At 34.7% G+C, this 16,155-nt stretch overlaps 2 protein-coding genes across 2 annotated transcripts in view; one reads left to right on the plus strand and one right to left on the minus strand.

Moving 5' to 3' along the window:
- The window catches only part of LOC134851452 (transcription elongation factor SPT6-like), a 207,930-nt gene extending 197,792 nt beyond the window's left edge, over positions 1–10,138 (minus strand). Inside the window, exon 1 of the mRNA XM_063867552.1 lies at positions 10,105–10,138. The gene's annotated coding sequence lies outside the window, so the exon portion shown is untranslated. The remainder of the gene's footprint in view (positions 1–10,104) is intronic.
- The window catches only part of LOC134851451 (uncharacterized), a 225,330-nt gene that overhangs the window by 176,675 nt on the left and 32,500 nt on the right, over positions 1–16,155 (plus strand). The window contains exons 2-5 of the mRNA XM_063867550.1: positions 12,259–12,516; positions 13,215–13,349; positions 13,477–13,995; positions 14,210–14,549. Of these exons, the coding sequence (XP_063723620.1) occupies positions 12,406–12,516; positions 13,215–13,349; positions 13,477–13,995; positions 14,210–14,549 (1,105 nt within the window). The 5' untranslated portion in view covers positions 12,259–12,405. The remainder of the gene's footprint in view (positions 1–12,258; positions 12,517–13,214; positions 13,350–13,476; positions 13,996–14,209; positions 14,550–16,155) is intronic.

Genomic DNA, 16,155 nt, shown 5'->3' on the forward strand with positions numbered 1-16,155 from the left:
GCAGAGTACATGTATATCAAGGTGATATGCAACGATGGGAAACTAATCATTAGAAGAGTGATTGAACCGCAGTTGTTCATCATCATAGTACAAGACTGTGTCATATCGGAGGCCCTCAAACTGCACGGGCTTTTTAGTTCTTGCGTGATATTTAACTTCATTTTTCACTCGAATTTGGCAAAAATACATCGACGGAACGTCCAGTGATTAATCAACATAACATCAGCGCATTTTAAGTGCATAAGAAAATCTCTTTGCTGGAAGAATTTGGTAACCCGTAATGACCTTGTTACAAGAAACTATAGTGATGTAGAGTTATCAAACAATTTGTTCTTAAAATCTGAACTCGAGTTGCGAGCTATAAACCTTCCCCTAGTAGAGCAATCTGAATTGAAATAACAGTGCAGCAACATAGATATCAAAAAGAAAAGATTGGTTGAAAACGCAATCAAACCCCGTGAGATTATGCCGATGATCAGGCGAAGTCGGTGATCTGTCCATCTTTAAGCTACCATGCAAGAAGCCATGTACAGCCCAATGGGACCGTAACCAACTGGAAGAAACGACTTTCTTCATACGTTCATTGATGACCATTAGTACTTTAAATTGTACTATATTATACAATAACTTGGGCTTTTTCACTTCCACTCACATTTCAATTTTCCAATTTTTAGTTGTCTTACATGTTGTTATGGCTGAAGGCGTGATGGTACGATGTAAGGTATGAAGAACAAAAGTGATCAAAATAGTTAGTTCACATAGTTTGTTCCCCGTGCATAGTTTAATTACATTACATTATGCCAACGTGAAATTAGATTTTCAAAATTGAAATTTAAATGTGGAGGGAAAGTGGAAAGGATCTTTGGTTTGATAGTTTTTTTTCTACAATTAAGCGTTTTTGTCGTATTAAGTTGCGTCCAAGGTTTGTTATTTGTTGGGTGCGCATGAAGGTTTTTATGGGTGTGTGAATTAGTTTGAAAACGGGGTTCTCTGGACCTAGCAGAAGTGGAAAATAGGTGTCGCTGTCCATCTCAATACATCCCTCTCTTCCGGGGCCCTACTCTTTATTATATACCTAATCTGTTTATTGATAAAAGCGTCTAACTTGTTTTATTTCCAGTTTGAAAGAGATCAATAAACTCATGTCTGGGCTCCAAAGGAAACCCAGTTTGATCGGCACCCAGATTTAGCTGGATCGTTTCAAACTACGACCAAGAGAGAAATGGAATGTTGTTGACATGTTGAAAAGTTAGTAGTTTAAGTAATTGAAGTAAAGCCTAGACCAAATAAAGTAAGTTGATGGTTTTTAGTCCTGGCTCAAACCTACTGCTTTAAATACTGAGTTAGATACTGCGTTAAATTATATCGTTTTGCCATGCGTTTTAAGAGTGATGAACGTAGTGAGTACTTTTATATAGATATTGCTGATTTTTTTAATGTTTTTTTTTCTGGAAAAAGTCTCAAAATTTGTTCACGCTAAATTTGATTTTTCGCTGTTTGATTTCTGATTTTTTAAAGCTCAGTGCACATTTATTGCTAAAAGGAAGGCAAACTCCACCATCAAACAGCAAAATTGCAAAGGTCACCGAAACGTGATCGAATTCTTATTTCGAAAATGGAAATTAATTATCAGATTTCCCAGCGAAGTAAAAATTTTACCTATTGATCCAGTGTTCTCAAATAGTGACATTTTAACAAAAAAGTGTCCATCGTAAGTTGTTCTACAAATTCAAAGAGCTTTAGGGCCATCTATTTTTTCTTCGAAATTCAAAAGTTGAAGATTGAAAAAACAAGTTTTTCTTTAGTTTCCTTGCGTTCATTACTCTTTTTCCAACTGTCAGTTGGCTATGTTGTCAACATTTCTGTCAAATTGATGAACTGACTTGAAAATTTTTGAGTAATGAAGGAACTGAAGTTCCTGTGTTGTTTAATTTGCAGTGATAAGATTCACGAAGTCAAGATTACACTTGGCACTGCGGCGGTAATTTTGACAAAAGAAAAAAGGATACTATTCAAGGACGGATCTAGTTTTTCCTAACTTTCGTCGATATTTTTTGTTAATTCAAACAAATTGATTTTTCTAGCTCTCTCAAAACACCATAAACTATATTCAGCCAATTTTTTTTCGTGCCGCTTGAAAGTTTTTGAAAAAATAAAAACAAATCAAGTGATCAGAACCTTTTATATTTAAAGTCGGTTAAAACGAAGTTCGCCCAAAAATCATTGAAAGTTGAGGAGCCATGTTATGGAACCATCTGAAAATGTCAGACTTATTCCCTTCTAATTTGGACTGAAGTGCTTCTATCCAACACTTTGTGCATAGTTTTAAAGATAGTATCCTAGCATTTGATAATCAAATAGAAAAGTTTTTTTAATTGAGGTTCTGTGTGTGATTACGAACACATTTGTTTGGGATGTTGTCTATCGCCATACGCGCCATACTTGTCTGAGAAAAGGTAACCAATTAAAGGTATCTCTTGCCTGTTGGTTATCCTCTTATGTCTGTCGGCTAAAACTGCATATATGTAAGTTAATGCACTGAAGAAATTTTTTATTATTAAACCCAAAAATACCGTATTTGGACTTTTTTCGGAAGTTTGTTGGTGTTTTTGGATACGCGTTTAACTCAGTTTAATTGTGTTATCTTGGGTAGTGTCTAGATTCTGTTCTAATAAATTTCTTTTATTTAGAAACGGTAGCAGTGTGTGTTTGATTCAGCAAACCTGGAGCTTTATTCAGCGAATTTATGACCCAATCTCAGCCATGAGCCTCTTGATTCCGGAAATTGATTGCCAAATTTGCCGTAGTCTTAACCAAAAGGATATCATTTCTTAGAAACGATTTGTTGATGAGATAGATTACCATGGGCTAATCATTGAGTTTTATTTGCCCTCTTCAACCAGGATTTTTGGTCGGCTTTTGAAGTCAGAATAATGGTGCTAACTTGTGTATTGTGTTTGTTTTGTTTGTTTTTGGTTACTTGTGGTGATATTGGCCCCTCTAAAAATAAAGTGTCACCTATCAGTTAATTTTCATACTGGTGTCAGAAAGACTGAACAAAAGCCATTGATATATGCAATGGTCTATGAACAGTCTGCGAGTTTAGAAAAGTTAAAACTAGCTTTGTATATAGTTTATGATGAATTCTGCAGTCAAAGAAAATTCATTTAATGGTCCTGCGAAGTCTTAGCATTGCGGTCCACTGTTGACTATTGAAAGCTGTGAAAAATATCATAAAATGTAAATTTAGTCGCCCGATACTTCAAATTTTTGAGCAAATAATTCGAATTGTAATTAACATTTGACGTCTGAAGGGCGCACTTAAGTAATCTCTTAGAATATTTTTGTTTTGTACCTTTTGTATTACTGTTTCTGATTCAATTCTGTTTTATTGGAGGCGCGAATATTTAGTCACCGATTTGTTCATTCTGATCGGAACGACGATTGATTATTCCGATTAATGAAAGTCAGTGGTGACTGTTTGATCACGTAAGTTTCTGAAATAAATTTATTTTTGATGAAATAACTGTCATGGCTCAAGGTTAAATTTCGAAAACATTGAAAAATGTAAGAAATTATAAAAATAGATCTCAAGTGACCTGAATTGTTTCTGGTGCTTAGCTTTTTAGATTTCTTTCAGACCGTGCAATTTTTTTTCCAGATAAACAGCCTAACTGACTTCTATGAACTAATCATTTTTGAAGCACTTAGTGCGCGTGAGTTTCCGGTTAAAATGCTCCTCGATGAATTAAAAAATAAGTTTCCCTTCTATAACAAAGTGGACATGGCGGTAAGGTGTTGCGTGAAGGTATTTTCAAAAAAGTTTTTATTAAACAGATTGGCTTCTTCAAAAAACTGTCAATAATTAAAGATTCTAGAAATTGGAATAGTTTTGAGGTGATATATTTTATTCTTCAATACCCCGATATTGAAAATTTTTCAATAGAAAAAAAAACGTTTTTCTGTCTCCTAGAGTGCATTGTATGTTTTTCAGCTAATTCTTGGCTTCTTTTAATGGATTTTTTTCTCAAGCAATCTTGCGAGCTTATATTTATTCATTTTCATAATGCCACAAACTTGGTGCAACATTTTTACGTCGTTGATGGAGAATGGTCTAGTTGTGTCCCCCAGAATAAAGTTTGCGTGAGAGTGTTAGCAGTCAAGAGGTTGAGATATGAAGCTCTTGGTATGGTTTCGAATCTCGCAGTTTCGGAAATTGAAAAGTGATTTTTTGACGGTGATTTTTTGCCAAGTCTCTTTTCTGTATTTCTTCGCCTTTTCCATTGTTTTTTTTGTATTTTGTTTGCTGCTATACCAAAATGTTAGATTATTTTAAACTCATTTTAACCTTGCTCTTCGAGAAATTACGGTTTCAATCAACCTAGTTTATAAGAACATCATAACACTTGAGAGAGCAAGAGTGTGGTAATCGGGATTTTGATTCCCATTGAGTTTGTCCACGGCTTATTCAGGGCTAAAATTGCAACAAAAATAAACGTTGAAAGATAAGGTAGGTTTTAATACACTCAAAAGTTTCCGTTAAAATAACTTCTTCCGTTACTTCTTATCGAATGTCTGCCTTCTTGTTGGATTTGGAAGTTTTCATTATAAATCAGTTTATGATAGTGGAGCAGAGGTTTTTTCAGATGCGGCACATTATTTCAAGAAAAAATCCAAATTCTGCTGACATTTTTCTGACGTCGTTGAGTTCAATTTTTTCAATTTGAACGGTTTTTGTCTATAATGTGTTATGCAATCATCGTGCGAGAATCGAAAGTTTGGGTTTCTGGTTTGATTTTCCATCAATGCGAGTAATTTATGTCTTTTTCGTTTCCTTTCCTCTATGTTTTTCTTTGTTTCCTTATTTTGATATCCTTACAGTTAGAAATGATATCTTTACATAGTTAGAAAGTTAAAAATTTCTTGATTTTTTGGGTTTTCGAAGGAATTATTATTTGTGGTAGTTTTTTTTGGCTTTTTTATGATTTCATTTCGCAATATTTGATGATTTGAGAGCGCTAGGAAATTAGGATTAGATGGTCATAATTAGAAAATCAATTAATGAAGTTCACAAATATTAAATGATGAAAACACGAACATCTCCAATATTTTCATTAATTCTTCTTATAAATCGTTGAAATTATGGTGAGAAAATCAGTTAATAGATTTCACGAATGGTAATTGATGATAACACTTCCCCAATGTTCTCATTTAGTTTTTGGGCTGATGATTTTTTTCAGCCGAAATAAATTTCCAGATACTTTTTCAATTGCGTCTAGGGAGGTCAGAAGAGGTCGAATGAATTTCTTTTTATTACTCAACCAAAAATCTGGCTCTCTATCTGGTTGCAAATTTGAAAATGAATAGTTATTCTCTAAATTAAAATTAGCGTTGAAGTTCTAATTTAAAGTTGTGACATTTTAGCTGTTTTTTGTTGAGAACGTTGATTGTTTTTGAATTTTTGTATCTTTTTTGTATATTTGGTTTTGCCTCTGTGTTAAAATCAATTGTTTTCGTGCAGCTTTCCTATAAGTGTAGTGGATAAGTGCTTGCTCTGGGTTTCGAGCCATTGTACATAACGATCGAACTTATTTTTTGCTGATGAATTTTAATCTTTCTGGCTTACGAATGTAAAATGCCCAATGTAGTTTTCATTATTAAGAGTCGATGAACGTAGCTTTTTTTTCTTTTTTTTTTCAGAAAAAGTATTTGCCCCTGTGAGAAGCAAGGGTATTACAATCGTGTACTAGACTTTTTCCCCCCTAAATAACTTTGTTCACAAAATGGCCAAAACTAGAAATGGTAAATTCGTGCGAAAGAAGTTTGTGCGTGTGTCTGTGCTTTGAGGTTGAACGGTTAGTCTCACGTTTTTTGAATTCTTTTCGGCTTTGTTTTTTCTATTTTGGGCGTAATAGGTTTCTGCCTGTATTATATTGGCTCATAATGTTTACTTTGACGAGCAGACAAAGTTTTTTGAGTGGTTCTGTGTTTTCATGGTGAAGGGGATGTATTAATTTTTCAAGTCGCAAGTTTTTTTGCTTTTTCGGCTTGCGAACGCTAAGTAAATTATCTTCCGATGTTATTCCAACATTGTATTGTCTTGGCCTGTTTTTTTTCAAAGATAGCCTGATTCAGTTTGATGGATCTATTTTTTTCCACCTTTAAGATTTTTCGATCGAATTTTTTGTTTTGTATCGCAAATGGCATTTGATTTGTATCGCAAGTGGCATTTGATTGATTTTTGAATTCGTTTTAATTTCAGTTCATTTCCTTTAATAATGGGAAGGGAAGTTCCACTTTTGAAGAGCAAAAGTGTAAAGGTCACGAAGATAGTGATCTACTTCTCAATTTGAATGTGGAAAATAATTTGCAGATTTCTTAGCGAAAGAAAAATTTATCTATTGATCCAGTTTTCTGATATTGAGTTAACTTTATAAAAAAAATGTCAATCGAAAATCTTTCCTAAGTTTTCAAAGAGCTTTAACAGTATTTATTTTTTCTTTGAAATTTTTCTTTGAAATTCGAACGTTGAGATGTTCTCAAAAACCAAAAACAGGTTAGTTTTTTCTTCTGTTCATTGACTTTTTTCCAACTGTCTCTTGGCTGTTTTTTAATTTGTCCTTCGTTTTCTCTATTTACGTTAGTGACCATAGTTTTTTAATTATGCTTCCAGATTTTTGTAACCTATCTCAAAAAAAGTGCTTATTTGGTAGCCTTTTTGGTATGTAGTAGTAGTAGGGCTTCTGTGCTTGGGCACATGGCGCTGTTACCCCAGTTAAGTTTCGGGTTCCATAGTGTGGTCTTCTTTCTACTGTTCTTCATCAAGCTGTCACAACCAACTCGTCGCGTACATTTGTTCATCTGTTCGTTTTCTATGTTCTCCAAAAAATTCGAAAAGTTTATTTCAGTCCAATTTTTTTGCCGCAGATCAGTTTTGACTATATCTGCAAGCCTTCTTGCTGAAACCGAGTACAGCACGAGATGTCTGTATAAGGAGACATATCTATTAAACTGTTATGATTTCTGTCCAGCATCATTTTTGACAATAACAGAAAATTTCCAAAAATTTCGAGATTTGTTTTCGAGATTTGTTTTGCACCTTTCATTGTTCGGCAATATCCATCTGTTTTCGTTTGTAGTTTTTCCAACTCTGTCATAACCTGTTTTCTTAATGCCATAACCTGAACTTATATGACATTCCTTTTCATTAAACAGAATTTTCTTATTGCCTTTTCAATGGTTGCTTGGATGTGCTGGTCCAATTTTAGGTCATTTGAAAACCTCCAGCCCAAAACAGATTGTGTATAATCTTTTTCGATAATATGTTTAACAACTTAAAAGCTCTTCTCACTACTGTTTATCGCAACATTAAGGAATTTGTCCATGTTGAAAGGATTTTGATTGGTTTCCGTGCATCCAAAACGTGCGTTTAACTTGTTTTGAATTAACACGGTTTCTGAGCCAAAACTTAATAAACTTTGCATCATCAGCAAACACAAGAGTGAATAGAGTCTTACCTTTTACGGGCAATTGCTTCAAAAAAAATTGGGCAAAGCAAAAGCGCAATAATCCTTCCCTGCGGAACACCATTTGCATTAATTTCCCATAGAATTTGTTGTTGGCTCGAACGAATTGGCTCCGATCTGTAATTTGCCTCTAATAATTTGCTAGTAATTTGCATATTGAGATTTTTCATGAGTAATGAGGCTTGTAATTCAACTCTAATTCCGGTATCAAATTGTTCATTTAAAAGCAAACCCTGATCCACGCGGTCAAACGCTTTGCTGTAATCATGGAAGATAATTCTAATTTCTTTTCAATAACATTGAATACCTTTTGGTGAAAGATAACTAACTGAGTTATCGTAGATCTATTCTTTCGGAAGCCGAACTGGGACCTATGAAAAAGTTCTAAATAATGGTTATATAATCGCTTGAGCAAAATTCTCTCTAAAATCTTTGAGGGAACACATAGATGGGACATAGGCCGATAGGTTGATATGTCAAGCGTAGACGGCTATGGAAGATTATGGAAGGGATTAGAAAGCGTAGACGGTTATAATGTTTATGGAAGAGAGAAGGTGGTAAATTGTCAGGCCCTTTTCTTTGATTATTATTTAAATTTTACATTTCCATTACTTCTTTAGTTCGTCATTCATTTCTATTAGAACTGGAAAATTTGAACGTCCATCATTAGTAGATTCAATTAAGGTCGATTTGCCGTAAACCGAATTGAAGAATCATGCGAACAGATCTGCTTTTTCCCTGTCGGAATCAGTAAAAAAATCATTTTTAAACATTTTCTGGGGTAAGTTTGATATCTGAAAATCTCTGAAATATTTAGGATTTGATGTGACTCTTGTAAATGCTAATTTATCTTTATATTGTAATTTATCATTACTGCTAGATGAATAATTCAATGCTTGCAAGGTTTTTTCATGGCAGTTTGTGGACATTTTATGTAATGTGTCAGTTTTTGTGAAATTCAGGGCGGTAAATATTATCTATGTGCTGTTCTTTTTGGTATTGTTTTGCGCAGAGCAGTAAGGGAGCCACTTATACCATAATCCAAAAATTTTGTCAGGATTCGACTAGCAAAAGAATTAAATTTATTTTTTTTTGTCAAAATTTCTGCTAGCTTGCGGTAGTCCCTGCAAAAACTTGTAAACGTGCTCTCGGCAAATTTTTCTTCTCAACCTGTATTTTGTTTCAACTTACGTTTTCTTCTTAATAAGGTAATGATTTGAGTGATCTGAAAACTCGATGTGTTCAAAAAATTTAGATTCGAAACCCCAAGTGTCTGTATGCCCTCGCGAGCAAACATTAAGTCTATTAATCCGGTACTTGCCGTAAAAAGACGATTTTTTGTTTCAAATTGTTTTGTTCAATCGAGTTTGAATTTTTCATTTCGATAGACAGACATGGAAAAACACGATTCCAGTTAATTGACGGAAAGTTGAAAATACCATACACAATCATGTCATTTACTTTATTTTTATGTTTTTTTGATTATTAAGTCTATTTTTATTAAGTCGCGAGCATTAAGTCTATTTTTGTTTTGTTTTTTGATTAAACTGAAATTTTGCAAAACCTTAGACGAATATGCATTTTTTATTGTTTGAGGGAGGTACATAATTTGTGATCAGTAGACTTTAAGGTTTTCGAAAATATAATAGATGCAACAACTGAATCTTACCCGGTTTTCAGTCTTTCAGCCATAAAGGTTCGATTAACGCAAATAATTGTTCGACCGTGGGAAGTGCTTTATTTTCCTGCTAACCTTCTTTGCTCAAAAACATTGAAAATGCGCGGCGAGAACAATTCTCCCTCTAAAAAGTTATCCTTTATGTAATACATATCATGTCGTAAGTTCTAATAGAAACATGAGTCGCTAAAATCTTGAATCTTCCATATTTGCAGATACTTTTTACATTATAACACAATACATGATTTTTTGAGTCACTCATCTACGGCCACCACTTCCTTTTCAAGATACATAAACACCACATTTATCTGTACATATTTTGGATCAATATCACCGTCGCTTAGAGTTTCCCTTCTCCTTTTTGACATATTTTGTTCATTCATTTGCTCGTCTTTGTTAAAGGATTTTGAAAGAAATACAAAACAATCTTTACCGTTGTAGGCTGGCTCATACAGTTTGAGAATTGTTGACCGCGCTAACATTTTTTACAGTATAGCTCAGAGATTTTATCAAGTCCTTTTGCATTACAAGATTTAACTGCAGTAGAATACTTAGCTTTGGGGTTTGGCGGAGACGACTAACCCAGCGCAATTATTTCCATCTTTACTTTCTCCACTGAAGTTTTCAGCTCAATGAGCTCTCCTGCTATTACTGCGGAATTTGCACTTCCATATATGTGTTCTTCTTCGCTGCTGGAATACATTCATCACAGGAAAAGAACATTTTTTGCGTCTTCTAGGATTTTGTATTCCTCCTTGCTGTAACCAAAACATCCACTGTGAACCCATCGTTGACATCATTCACGCATGATCCAGTGCTCTCCACCAATTTTGGAGCATATAGAACAGGAGCCACTTTTTGACGACATTGTTGACCTCGTCCCAGGCATTTCGTTATATGAAACTATTTAATAATTTTATCACAACAATTATATTCACGATCTGTACCATAGGAAATATCATAGCATCTGTTCTCTACTTTATTTGTGGGTGAGAGTTAAGCGTCCGAGGCTGAGGGGAAGGACGTTAGTTTTCAAATGTTGAGGTTGCTGGTTCGGTTCCGAGACATGTAATCTGAGGTTTGATGTTCATTACGCACGCGAGCTTGCGGGCCTTGTGTTATAATGGGTTTCCACTTTTTTCGATTGAACTTGCTTAAAACAGTGCTCATTTCGGTAGCATTTTTTAGCCTCAGAGCATTGGTTATTTCATTGCAGTATTTATCAACATTATTCTTGTCAAATGCTGTGAGAAACTTTCCAAAGAGCAATTGGCGCATATCCGAGGACGTCAGAATCCTATTCTCCAGGGTGAGGGTTCAGCTCCGACAGATGGCGAAAGTTCTATTTTTCAATGCTGCTCATTTTTTCTCGTGTTTCACTTCAAAGAGCCAATTTCGAAGTGCAGCTTTGCCTCAGTTTTAATTTTGTTTTCGTTACCAGGCAATTTTTCGAATAGTAAACATTGCTCTGGAAGTCTGGCGAGGTTTGAAAATGTAATCAATTCAGTTGTCAAGAAAATATCGAAGAAGACAGGTGCTATGAAGGAAAATGGCGAATTAGTTTTACTGGTTTGATGCTTTTTCTCGCCCAAGAAATCAAGTAAGAGAGTTGATGGATGATTATAGAAGCGATTGGTAATCCAGCTTGGTTTTCGTTTTTTTTTTTAACTTTCAACTATCATAACCAAATTATGAAGCTTGTTTAGATGTTTTTTTTTCAATATTTTCACAGCAACTGTCTACTCCTGTTAAAGTTAGACACTAAATTATTCTTTCTGGAGTCAGACTTATGTGTTTTGGGCTGAACTTCAACCTTTCGGTGAAATGAGACTAATGCTAATGCACAATTAAAGGTTGTGGCGTCAAATAAATTGCATTAAGCCAATGAATTTGTGTGCTATCAGTTTTTAATCAGCTCTTTTTTCCTCGTCTATGGGTTGATAATAGTTAATTTTCGTCTCGACTTAGATTAGTAGTTTGATGCTAGAGCAAAAAAAGGTAGAAGCCTTTTCTTTGTTCTAGCCGTGCAGTAAAATGTCACATAAGTAATTCAAACATGATGGAATATCAAATATCAGATAAAATGCATCTGCCTTACTATCTCAATTTTCCAATTATTGATGGAAGCGAATTTTTGTTAAATCCTGCTTGACGCTCTTTAAACACTGCGTCTTTCGTGCTGCAATGTTTCTTTTTGTGTCGCTCCAAAATTTGTTTTGTTAATTTTTTTCAACTTTTAAAAAAAATTAGTGTCATTGAACATACAGCATTAATCACCTATTGATTAAAATCATGTCTTTATTATAAGATAGCTGCTTCTCGCCAATAAAGAACTAAGCACGTACTTGAAACCATATGAATTTGAAGAAGTCGAATTTTTCATGTATGTTCCGTTGGAAAGTGCCCGAAAGTTTAGCCGAAAATGTTTTTTTTTTGGCAAGTATAGCTTTCTTCCCTCTTTGTCGTAATTATATTAGTTTGAAGGCCTTTTTTGACTACGTTCAATAAATTCTATAATGTGGTGGTGAGCGACTTTTACTAAGATATTAGAAAATATTGTAGTCCGTAATTCGTCGCTTTTGTTTTTGGGTCAATCGATTACCGGGTGAGTTGAAAACTTTTTTAAACCGATTTAACGAGGCAGTGTATGAGTGCTCTAATGGCGTGGAAATTTCAAATCTCTAATCACAGAATCTACTTAGCCGAGAAACTTATCACCTGATTTAATAACCCCCTTAATTTATGTAAATTAGAGGTTTAAATTTGAATTTATCCGATTTGATATTCAGTTCAGTTGAGTGAAAATTAATTATTCGTTGTTATTTTTGGAAAAGAAAAAACTAAGAACTGCGTCAAGTTGCTTAAGTTTTAATATGCTTTGACGTCAATGCTCTACTAATATGGGTTCATTTGGATTAGTTTTTCTGTTCAGACTTGGCTTTGAACTTGAAATTTATCGTGAAAAAGGCCATTTAGTCTATTTTTACAAACCATCTTTGATACATAATTTATTAGCTTACTGGTTGAACTGTTACCACTTATCGCCTTTTTCAGAATGCATGCATAGTTGTCCCATGGGTCGACTCCTTTTTGTATATACTTGCATGGCATTAAGACCACCAAATTGGCCCTGATTAGCACCCGGAGAGCAGCGCGGAAGAGAGAGAAGAGAGTGAATTTTAATGAGATCAGATTGAAAGTATGGACGGATTGGTAGCGACAAGTGCACAGATGTACAACGGGGCTAGTAGTAGTTCTTCACTTGTGGACAGTCGGAACCAAACACCAGACATCAACATCCACGCTTTATACGTTAGTCCATATATAATAATTCGTTTTTCTTCAAGCGGTTCGCAAAACAAAACAACGTGTTTTGCAATGTAGGTAAATAGTTTGCCTACCAGTCGAGAGTGTTCCATTAGTGGCATTATAACTAAGTGCATTGCTTCGAGACTTTTATATCGGGTAGATTTTTAAATCTTGATCAGTAAATTAACAACTACTTTACTTCTCATCGAGAATTATTTACCTATATTTATCGGTTCATTTATTCTGTCTTGCAGAGTAGTGTTTAACGGTATGTTTAATATCTAAAAATTTACTCTTTTTATCTGCTTTTTTTTCTTGAAGCTATGCTATAGCGAATTCTGGCAACTTGAAAAGCCATCTCTTACTTCTAGCTAACGACAACTGTTGTAATCGTCAAACGCAGAAATTGGTCGTACTAAAACGGTCCAAAATTCACATTGTTTATTCTTTTTGTTCAAAATATTTTTTTTATAAATCCAGAAGAACACGTTCGTAGTCATTTTGTTATCTTTCTTGAGTAAAGAAACCGCGCAGAAAAGTTTTAGCCATTATTATTGTCCGTATCGAGCTTGCTTATCCTTACCATTAAGAATTTGTAAGATTTGCTACTGAAACCTGGTTTGGTTTTGCTATGGCTCGATTTTGAAATATAATATAGGTTTGATTTTATCTGATCTAATTTATTAAATCAATGTTTTTAGCCTAGTCACGCGGACCTTGGGAGCACTAGTTTTTCATCACTGTCTGCTAAGAATCCACAATATGACATCACAAAAAACAGCAGTTCAACTAAAATACAATCATCACAATACAGCAATTACGGTCACCAATCCAAGGTCAGTAATATTAATTTGCGCTACTTAGACATATATTACCGGTTCATTCTACTTTTGGTTTTGGCTGAAATTGTTAGATTATCATGTTCATGATATGCTTTTGATGTTATAACCTATCATCGCTTAGGTCAAACTCTCGAATCAGTCCAGACCCAAGTCTTTATCTATGGATTCCAAACTGAAACAAGCAACTCACAAAGTGCCAGACATTTACTCCTTTCCGGAGATAAACTCCGGATCCAAGTCACCGAAAAGTAGCAGAATCAAATTAAGAAGTGATTATAGTAAATACGAGAGCAATAAAACGACAAGGTCATTTACGCAGCAGCCATTTCAAGCATCGATTGAGATAGCTGATCAGTTCCACGCTGAGTTGGAACGTCTTTACTCCGAAAGTAGTAAAGAGCAACAGGATTTTTCATCTTCGCCTTCAGAACTTAAACTAGAAGATGTCCTCTTGCAATGTGATAACGGAGAATTGTTTGGCCACGAGAATGGACAAGAAAAGGCTAAGAGAGCAGGCAGAAAAAGTGTGGTGCTTAGCGATGAAATTGTTGTAGTTGATGACGATGATCAGCATCATGAGCAGGATATTTATGACCATCTGAATCACGAGCAGTCAGAGACAACAGACAGTGAAATAGTTGTGAGTTACAAAGTTTATTGCAATTATGTTTGTTTCCCAGTTAGGTGAAGGGAACCAATAAGTATAATTCAGGTTAATTTTCCTCCATGAAATCTCAATTAAACCAAGATTGAATTGCACATGTTCTATTTTTTTTGGCATAATTTCATCCAAAAAAATAATACACCGATTTGATCGACTATTTTAGATAGGTAAGTACACCTTGATTTTTCAGCCACCGCCACCCTCAGACGATCTTCCTTCTGACGACACTGACTCCGCGACCGATTCATACCGCCAGATGTCAGACGAAAACGAAGAAAACAACAACATAAGCCAACATTCAGTACTTCTCCCTAAACCCATCGCTCTTCCCTCGTCGTCCACAGTGATTCATCGGAAGATCAGTTCGGGGAAGGCGAAGAGTCTTTCGTGTATGGATATAAATGTAATGGAGACTTGGAATGACAGAGAGGTGGAGATGAATGGCCTGGATAGCCAGCAAAGGCCAATTAGTATGTACGCTGCGTCAAGTACAGATCGGCCTGCAGAGAATGGCTTGTCTAGGTCTGACGGTAAGTTCGGTCAATCAGCTATTTTAAGCTATAAGGGATGAGCGAGTTTAGTGTTTTAATGAAGAACTGTCCACGCTGTCATTTTCAGCTACATTGCTTGTTTTAGAGCAGTAATGTATCAAAAAACTTCAATCATCAAGATTCCAAATCTCTTGTTATAGTACCATATTACTTTATTTCCTATTTAACTTGCGCATTTCATTTCTTAGTGTTATGCAAAACTGTTTCTGCTTTATTTTGAGCAGCATGCGCTTCATCCACTTCTTTTTGGTGAATTGTAGCATGAATTGTTTTCGCTGTGCTAAAAATCATTGTTTATTGCTTGCGTTTGAGGGACACTTAATTTTCGTTTGAAAGTAATGCATGTGGCTCTGTATCTTGAGCTCCGCTGTTCGAATCCCATTCTCTCCCGTTTAATAATTTTTTTGTCTTAGCGTAATATATTGATGCACTTAGCTATCTATATATGCACTTTTTGAGTTCAATTGAAATTCATCAGCTGAAAGTGACGTAAATAGCACTGTCCAAATACGAACGTGCAAATGGCGCAAAAGTTCGTGAACGATTTCTAGTTTCGAAAGTGGAATTAAATTTTTAGATTTCCAGCGGAATAAAAACTTTTCCTGTTGATCCAGTTTTCTCAAATTGGGTTAATGTTATCAAAAAAGCGCCAATCATAAATTGTTCTAGAAATTCAAAAAGCTTAAAAAGGGCACTTTTTTTCTCTGAAATTCCAAAGTTGAAGATTGTTTCAAGAAAGTCAGTGTTTTTTTTGTTTACTTGCATTCGTTACTCTTTTCCAATCTTTGATTGGCTATGTTTAATAATTGCAAGTAGGTTTGTAAGAAATAGATGTGAAGTATTCCAATAATTTACAATGTCAACTAAAAAATCAAGGAAATATCAGAAAACGGGTTTTGAAAGTCATGTTTTTTACAGAATAAAGCTTGCAATTCCAAAATTGTTTTTATTTATTTCGCATGAAATAGTTCTCATTTTGGTGACACTGCTCATAGTATTGTATGTTTAATAGCATGTGTTATCCCTTGAATCAGAGGCTAGTTTTTCGGTGCTTTAAGCGTCAGTAGAACAGTTTTGTAGGAGTCGACTTGAATGATTGGATGCTCGAATCTGTGATTTGATTCTCGAGTGGCAGTAGATGGCATTTATTTTTCAAAACTCACCAATATTTTTAATTTCTTTTTTTACCTCTTCAAAGCTGCTTGTCACAGTTTATTCGCTAGGTTGCGATGTCAAGCTTCGCCTCTGCGTTGAATGTGCTATTGCAACTTGTAGTTTTGTTATGAAATATTTCGATTGAAGTTAAGTAAATGCTACATCTTGAAAGGAAGAATTCACGGTTCTGTGACACAACGAATAATTAAGAAGCGTGGAAATATATTATTATAGTTCCGAGTGCAAAAAAAATAAATAGTAAAAGTACACATAAAATTGTCGATGAACTGAAACTGCATTCAAAATAGGAATTGGTTGCATATGTGATTCCCAATGATGTCATGATTGAAACAGAATAATTCATCCGGAAAAACGAAATTTCTTGCAAAAAATTGACAATAGACTGAGTTGTCTCAAAATTTTAAAAGCT

This window comes from Symsagittifera roscoffensis, chromosome 7 (assembly GCF_963678635.1).
Source record: "Symsagittifera roscoffensis chromosome 7, txSymRosc1.1, whole genome shotgun sequence".
In the NCBI taxonomy this organism is placed as follows: Eukaryota; Metazoa; Xenacoelomorpha; order Acoela; family Convolutidae; genus Symsagittifera; species Symsagittifera roscoffensis.